Genomic DNA, 9,070 nt, shown 5'->3' on the forward strand with positions numbered 1-9,070 from the left:
GATCAGCAGGTCAGTTTTACTAGCATTGAGCTGTAACTGATGAGCCGATGATATTTCTGCCAGACGTGCTGAGATCCGCGTGTTATAGACGACTCCTCATGTTATAGACGACTCCTCGTGTTATAGACGATTCCTCGTGTTATAGACGACTCCATGTTATAAACGACTCCTCGTGTTATAGACGACTCCTCGTGTTATAGACGACTCCGTGTTATAGACGACTCCGTGTTATAGACGACTCCTCGTGTTATAGACGACTCCTCGTGTTATAGACGACTCCTCGTGTTATAGACGACTCCATGTTATAGACGACTCCTCGTGTTATAGACGACTCCTCGTGTTATAGACGACTCCGTGTTATAGACGACTCCGTGTTATAGACGACTCCTCGTGTTATAGACGTCTCCTCGTGTTATAGACGACTCCTCATGTTATAGACGACTCCGTGTTATAGACGACTCCTCGTGTTATAGACGACTCCTCGTGTTATAGACGTCTCCTCGTGTTATAGACGACTCCTCGTGTTATAGACGACTCCTCGTGTTATAGACGACTCCTCGTGTTATAAACGACTCCTCGTGTTATAGACGACTCCTCGTGTTATAGACGACTCCGTGTTATAGACGACTCCTCGTGTTATAGACGACTCCTCGTGTTATAGATGACTCCTCGTGTTATAGACGACTCCTCATGTTATAGACGACTCCGTGTTATAGACGACTCCTCGTGTTATAGACGACTCCGTGTTATAGACGACTCCTCGTGTTATAGATGACTCCTCGTGTTATAGACGACTCCTCGTGTTATAGACGACTCCGTGTTATAGACGACTCCTCGTGTTATAGATGACTCCTCGTGTTATAGACGACTCCTCGCGTTATAGACGACTCCGTGTTATAGACGACTCCTCGTGTTATAGACGACTCCGTGTTATAGACGACTCCTCGCGTTATAGACGACTCCGTGTTATAGACGACTCCTCGTGTTATAGACGACTCCTCGTGTTATAGACGACTCCTAGACGACTCCTCGTGTTATAGACGACTCCTCGTGTTATAGACGACTCCTCGTGTTATAGACGACTCCTTGTGTTATAGACGTGTTATAGACGACTCCTCGTGTTATAGACGTGTTATAGACGACTCCTCGTGTTATAGACGTGTTATAGACGTGTTATAGACGACTCCTCGTGTCACCTGTTTAGGAAAATCATCAAACAAACAGCAGTCCACCATTTGAAGGAAAAACCTGGGTATTATGTAGGTGGCATTTATTTATTTATTATTTGTTTTTTTGTTTTTTTCCCCTTTATTTATTTATTACACTTGTACTCCATAGTGAAAAATCTTTAGAGTGATATATAAACTGCACGGCATTGTGGGTAATGTTTCCTCACAGATGGTTTCCAATAGCAGTAAAATGGAGCCCTAAATTGGCCCTTGTGCCTGTAGCTGAGTGGCTGTGTTTAGTCACCCAGCAGCTTTACAGCATGTTTAATTGATGTGTGATGTGACATTCACAACTGATTTCTTTCATTACAAGTGAAAATCTCCAGAATCCACAGGGGACGTCCTGACATTCTGATGTAAATCCATGCCATTTAGTCTGTTCCCGTCTAAACAAAGGATGTTATTTAGCTCTAAATATTAAGACTGAATCCGTTTATTTGTGTGTGTGTGGGTGTTGTGGAGGGTGTGTGTGTGTGTGTGTGTGTGGGTGTGGTGTATCTTTACTGACATGAACATCTTGGAAGCTGCTGTGACTCTTCACTCTTCAGTTGAGGGACACTACAGCATCCTACAGGCAAAAATAAGAGACAAACCATCAACAACATCTTCCTCCTTCACTTATTTTCCTTCTTCATCCTGACCTTATTTCTAGTTCTAACGTCCTTTGTCACATCTTTCCATCACTGCACATGATGAGATGAACATGTTAAGGGTTCTGCATTTTACAGGACTAAATAACCCACTACCTTCATGTCCATTAGTTTGTGTCTTTAACGATCTTTCTTCCTTTCAGCCGGTTTCTGAAGAGTTCCAGAATGGAGATGGCTTTGGGTATATCGTGGCGTTTCGTGCAAATGGGACACGAGCGTGGAAGAAGGAAAGATGGTGACATCAGCAGACTCCACCACGTATAAATACAGGGACGAGACGTTTCCTCCTCCATCACTCCGTTTGAGGTGAAGGTGGGCGTGTACAACAATAAGGAGACGGGCCCCTTCAGTAAAGTGGTCACCGTGTTCTCCGCAGAAGGAGGTAAGGAGATCTTTAGAAACATCAGAACTGAATGCTCAGCACCTCTCTGGAGCTGCAGCTAGATGAGGAACGAAAAAAAATGATTCATGTTCATCAGTCTATTAATTCGTCTCTAACAGGGTTTATTCTCATCAATTAGTAATGAAGTTAATGGCCATCAGGTTCACCATGTGAGGTGGGTGTTTTATTCCTCTGTCAGAGCAATGTGGCACTTTCACACTTCTGTTGTAATGACCTTCAAACATTCGTGCAAAACTCTCTTGTGAGATTACAGCACAGAAACTGGGAGTTGGGACACGATGAAAGTTTTCCTCATAAATACAATAAAGCCCATCAGCTGCTTTGTACTTGCCCCAAACTCACTAGTATCTCGAGCTCCTACACATCACTTGGACCTCAGCTCACTAACAGATGGGTGTCATTTCTTTCCTGATGCTGAACTACAGAGCAGTTTGTCCACTGCACGTCTGCTGGATATCTCAATACCTTTAAACACAGAGCCACGTGAAGCACCATCTGATGTGAAGCTTCTGCCATGTCCTCCTCTGAGGTCAAGGTCATGTGGAAAGCACCCAACCCTGGACCAGGAAGACCCCAGGGATACGAGGTGAGCGAGAGAGAGAGAGAGAGAGAGAGAGAGAGAGAGAGAGAGAGAGAGAGAGAGAGAGAGAGAGAGAGAGAGAGAGAAGTAGTGTGAGTCATTGCAGTGTGTTTATGAATTGTTTTGTTTTGAATGTTTGTGTATTTAATATATTTAGGATATGGTAAACCGTGTGTGTGTGTGTGTGTGTGTGTGTGTGAGTGTGTGTGTGGTGTGAGTGTGTGTGGGTGTGTGTGTGTGTGGTCGATAAAGAAAGATTATCTAATAAAAGAGAACTGTACCACTGTGTCATCTTCTTCCCCGCAGCTTGATATTACACACTCAGCTATTACAGCATTCATGCAAAATGCAGGAGAGTTATTTAAACTCAATGATGTAATGTTAGACAACAGACTGTTTCTCATCAGCATGAAGAGAGAGAGAGAGAGAGAGAGGAGAGAGAGAGAGAGGAGATCGTGATAGCGCTATAATGCACGGTTGAGCTAATCTATATATTCTCTCTCTCTAGCCAGTGTGATATCGATATATAGAGATAGAGATATAGCTCTAGAGCGAGCTCTCTATCCCTTGTGCTATAGTATCTATATCTATCTCTCGTCTGTCTCTAGATATGCACGTGTGCTCTCTCTCTCTCTCTCTCTCTCTCTCTCTTGCTCTCTCTCCCTCTCCATTGCTCTCTCTCTCTCCCTCTCACTCTCTCTATCTCTATCTCGCTCTCTCTCTCCCTCCCCCCATCTGACTCTCCCTCTCGCTCTCTCTCTCTCCCTCTGTCTCTCCCTCTCGCTCTCTCTCTCTCTCTCTCTCTCTCTCTCTCTCTCTCTCTCCCCTTCTCTCTCTGTCTCTCCCTCTCTGTCTCTCCCTCTCCCTTGTGCTCTCTCTCTCTCTCTCTCTCTCTCTCTCTCTCTCTCTCTCTCTCTCTCACTGTCTCTCCCTCTCTCTCTCTCCCTCTCCCCCCCCCTCTCTCTCTCTCTCGCTCTCACTCTCTCAATGAATCTGGATCTGGTCCTCAGAGTGTTTTTCATCTCCTAACAGTTGACCTACTGGAGAGAGTCAGAGCAGGAGGAGGCAGGGAAGAAGAAGAGGACGGTGGGAAATGAGACGGTCATGTTGATCTCAGGCCTAGAGGGGAACACACAGTACCACATCACGGTCAAGGGCTTCAACAGCATTGGGCAGGGACCAGCGAGCGCCTCCATCCGGATCAGCACCAAGAAAAACCGTGAGTTCTCAGAACAGCAGCAACCCGAGTGTAAGAGCAGAGAGAGAGAGAGAGAGCAGTGATGAGTCTGCTGATGTGAGTGTATCTGATGTCCTTCTGTTCTAACCTCTGGGTTCTGCTAGAACCGGAGTTACAGTTTAACACGTTCCAACTTATGAAATGAGGAACTGAAAATAAATGAGAGTGAAATTTTCTCACCTTGGAAATTTAGCAGGCATCAAAACCAGTTCCACTGTCAACACCGAGAAGTAAGGTACGTCATGTTGTTCAGCCAGATGCTGGTGTGGTGATGTTTCTCACACATGTTCTCAAACTCACACCTCGGGGTAAATTCTACAGGCTGTGTGCAAGCAACAGGAACATGAAAACCTTTGAATGTGGAGAATCTCATGTGAAAGACTCACCTCAACATACTGCTGCTTGGACTGGATCTGAGACTGGATCAGGGATTTAATCTGGGACTGGATCTGAGACTGGATCAGGGATTTAATCTGGGACTGGATCTGAGACTGGATCAGGGATTTAATCTGGGACTGGATCTGAGACTGGATCAGGGATTTAAGCTGGGACTGGATCTGTGGTACTGACCGGCATATAGAGAATGTAGAGAGGACTTTTTAACTGTTGGTCCTAAAGTGTGGCTCTCAATTTTAAAGAGAAGCAGAAAGAGAAAAACACTGATGGTGGTCTCACACTGTCCTCCTGGCTTTCACAATAAAACACAATGAAAGACAGCGAGACACTGAACCCAGAACTGATGAAGATCTCTGAAGGAGCTGCAGGACGTCTGTATGGTGTGGAGCAGAGACAGGGGTTATGTGCTGAGAAAAATAGGCAGTGATCTTTGATCAGAATGTCAGATCCTAAATTTAATGTTTTTTACTGAAAATAATTTTGTTTTAAATAAAATTGTTGAAGAAACTTTTTGACACTTTCTGTCTTTCTCTCTCCAGCTCCCAGTCGTCCACCAGCCAATGTGATGTGGATTCAGGAGGGAAATAATGTCTCCTTGTCCTGGGAACCAGTGAAGGCTCTGAACAACGAGTCAGACGTCATCGGATATAGGGTGTGTCTCACACGCACGCACACACACACACACACACACACACACACACACACACACACACACACACACACACACACATATACAGTATACTTGTATATTGTGGTGTTTGTTATTAACTCTGATATTTACAGGTGTTATTGCGTCAGGAGGGACGAGGTCACAGCCAGGTCATGAGGACCCCGAACACGGCCGCCGTGCTCACGCTACCAGAAGGAGGAACTTACATTATTGAAGTGTGTGCCATTAGTGAAGGAGGCGAGGGAGCAGCTAGCTCTCAAATCAGAGTGCTCACTTCCTCAGGTGCTCGTCCGCTTCCCTAAACACCATGTCACACGACCTCTAACCACCTTAATGTCTTAATGTGTGTGTGGGTTCGAGTCTTCAGCCGGCAATACCACGACTGAGGTGCCCTTGAGCAAGGCACCGAACACCCCATACACCCACCCACCCCCCCACACCCCGGCCACGGGCAAGAGTAAAAAGGTTCAGGGTTTATTTGTACCCAACATGAAAGTTAGTTTAGTTAGCTGTACTTCAGCTTTATGTCTCTTTAATTAGCTTTTCTACACACACACACACACACACACACACACTCAAAAGAAAAAAAAAATAAAAAACAAATAAAAAAAAAAAAACAACAACACAAAAAAAAAAAAAACACAAAACAAAAAAAAACAAACAAAAAACACACAAACAAAAAAAAAAATAAAACACAAAAAAAAAAACACACACACCACACACAAACAAAAACAAACAAAAAAACACACACACACAACACAGAAACACACACAACACAAACAAACACACACCACAAACAAACAAACACAAAAAAAAAAACAAACACAAAAACACAAAAAACAAAACACACACAAAAACACACAAAACACAAAAACAAAAAAACAAAAAAATAAAAAACAAACAAACACACAACACAAAAAAACAACACACAACAACCAACAAAAACAAAAAAACAAACACACAAACACAAACAAACACACACACCACACAAAACAAACACACACACCACACAAAACAAACACACACACACACAAAACAAACACACACACACACAAAACAAACACACACACACACACACACACACACACACCACACACAAAACAAACACACACACACACACACACACACAAAACACACACACACACAACACACTAACAACTACACACACACACACACACACACACACACACACACTAACACACACACACACACACACTAACACACACACTAACACACACACTAACACACACACACTCACACACACACACACACACACACACACACACACACACACACACACACACACTCACACTCTCTCTCACACACACCCACATGGCAGAAGAAAACAATTAAAGGTAATGTGACAAGATAAATTCATACATGGACAACAGACTTGAGTCTTTGAGATGCTCTAACGGGGATTTTAACAAACCTCAGCAGATCTTTCAGAGGAATCTACAAATCCACAATGTTGGTAATAAGAAGAGGTTATAAACATAAACACTGTGAGTATGTCACTGATCTCTGTTTTGTTCTGTAGGTGTGAGGGCGAAAAGTCAGCAGTGTTCTGTGCATAATCTGCCGTCAGGCTTCGCATGGACTCTCCTTCTCCAGATCGTAATGATGGTGCCTTCTGCCCCATGGTGAAGCATCTTCACCATGTAACTCTGCCCCCACCCCCATGGAGGTAATGGACTCGCCCTACAACACACAGACTGCTGTGTTGGCCAGAACCATCTCCAGGACTTGGGTGTTGGACAAGTGCAAGTGCTTCTTTATTCAACCAGGATTCCATCCTTTTTTTTTTGCTAGTGACTTTTCTTGCAGTTTTTCTTCTCATTATAAGTGTATCATCATGCATTGTGCATAGAGCGTCCTAATATTACACAAACCACTGATCTCCTGTCAAATCCAGCCTTCACTGAGCACCGGGAACACTGAGGACTGAGACTTCATCTGACACGTCTCCATCCCTTTAACCTGTGGCTGCCTAAATAAGTGAAGCCATTAAAGCTCAGCTTAGAGAAGTGCATTGTTTCTTATTCACACATTAAAAAGACGGCAAGATGGAGGACAAAAAGAAGAAAAGAAAAAAAACAACAAAATGTTTTATAGTGCCAAGTCTTTCAAGACTTACTTTTTGTATATCATGTTAACTTAAACTGTCAAACTGTGTGTGTGTGTGTGTGTGTGTGTGTGTGTGTGTGTGCACGTGTGTGTTTGTGTGTGCGTGTGTGTGTGTTTGGGCGTGTGTGTGTGTGGGGATGAATGTGCGCGTCTGTGTGTGTGCGTGCGTGTGTGTGTGTGTGTGTGGGCACAGGTGTGCTTGTCTGTGTGTGTGTGTGTGTGCATGCCTGTGTGTGTGTGCGTGCCTGCCTGTGTTGGTGTGAGCGTGTGTGTGTGCGTGCCTGTGTGTGTGCGTATGTGTGTGCGTGTGTTTGCATGCCTGTGTGTGTGTGAGCGTGTGTGAGCGTGTGTGAGCGTGTGTGAGTGTGTGTGTGTGTGCGTGCCTGTGTGTGTGCCTGTGTGGGTGTGTGTGTGTGTGCATGCCTGTGTGTGTGTGTGTGTGTGTGTGTGTGTGTGTGTGTGTGTGTGTGTGTGTGTGTGTGTGTGTGTGTGTGTGTGTGTGTGTGTGCGTGCCTGTGTGTGTGTGAGCGTGTGTGTGCGTGCCTGTGTGGGTGTGAGCGTGTGTGTGTGTGTGTGTGTGTGCGTGCCTGTGTGTGTGTGTGTTAGGGTTTTCTATGTTGTGTTTTTGTCAGTTTCTGATGAAGCTGCTGAGGTCTGAGTGGGTGTGGTCAGGGTAGGCCAGAGGGCGGGGTTTTTCCTGTAGTGCCCAAACGCATCATTAGGCAAAGAGAAAAATCTGATGTCATGGTGAACGCTGAAATAAACGTGGTGTATATTTTTCTCCAGTGTGTGTTTCACTCTGTTCTCAGGAGAACATTATCTTTATTTAATATCGATGTACTTTTTCTGTAAAGTAAAAGACTAAAGTAAATCCTGTGGTATAAACGTGTTCACAGCTGATCCTCCTCTCACACACACATCAGTATGAGGTTTTATTTTTGGCTCCTCATCAGTTTATTTCCTGTTAAATCTTTTACAGTGAATCACTGTTTATTTTAAGTTACAGTGTAGACGTGAGCTCAACAGCACCACCAACAGGTCATAATAAAACACACAACAGTGTGAAGGAGACAGAAAAATAAGTGACGTGACATACGGCTAAGTACGGTGACCCATACTCAGAAGTCGTTCTCTGCATTTAACCCATCCAAAGTGCACACACACACACACACACACACACACACACACACACGGAGCAGTGGGCAGCCATTTATGCTGCAGCGCCCGGGGAGCAGTTGGGGGGGTTTGGTGCCTTGCTCAAGGGCACCTCAGTCATGGCATTGCCGGCCTGAGACTCGAACCCACAACCTTAACCTTCAGACTCTCTAACCATTAGGCCATGACTTCCCGAGGCTGAAGCTGATTTCTCTCTTATTCAGACTGTAGATTCCTGCAGCCAATCAGTGACAGTCGTGTCAGGTAATTACACACAGGGACACGCCCCCTAGACCTTACTCTATGATCATAAACACACACGTCTTCCAATCACATTACATTTATATTTACAGCATGTGACAGACGCCCTTATCCAGAGTGACGTACATACTGTAAGTGCTTAAATCTCTAACACTGAATACATTAATGCTGTTCACAAAGTTACAGACTTAAGATACCATGAGTTTCATTTATTTTTTTTAAATGCAACAAACGGGGAAAGAAGTCTCAGTTTTTTATTATTATTATAATGCTGAAGATAAGGAAAGAAGTGCTAGTTGAAGTGTTTCCTGAATAATTAGGTCTTTAACCACCGCTTGAAAATATCCAGTGACTCAGCTGTT

General features: G+C 44.3%; 1 protein-coding gene across 1 annotated transcript in view; it reads left to right on the plus strand.

The window, feature by feature from the left end:
- cntn5 (contactin 5) overlaps positions 1–7,192 on the plus strand; it is a 127,684-nt gene extending 120,492 nt beyond the window's left edge. The window contains exons 22-24 of the mRNA XM_047822698.1: positions 5,035–5,147; positions 5,279–5,447; positions 6,706–7,192. Of these exons, the coding sequence (XP_047678654.1) occupies positions 5,035–5,147; positions 5,279–5,447; positions 6,706–6,812 (389 nt within the window). The 3' untranslated portion in view covers positions 6,813–7,192. The remainder of the gene's footprint in view (positions 1–5,034; positions 5,148–5,278; positions 5,448–6,705) is intronic.
- Positions 7,193–9,070: the final 1,878 nt, after the last annotated feature.

This window comes from Tachysurus fulvidraco, chromosome 13 (assembly GCF_022655615.1).
Source record: "Tachysurus fulvidraco isolate hzauxx_2018 chromosome 13, HZAU_PFXX_2.0, whole genome shotgun sequence".
Lineage (NCBI taxonomy): Eukaryota > Metazoa > Chordata > Actinopteri > Siluriformes > Bagridae > Tachysurus > Tachysurus fulvidraco.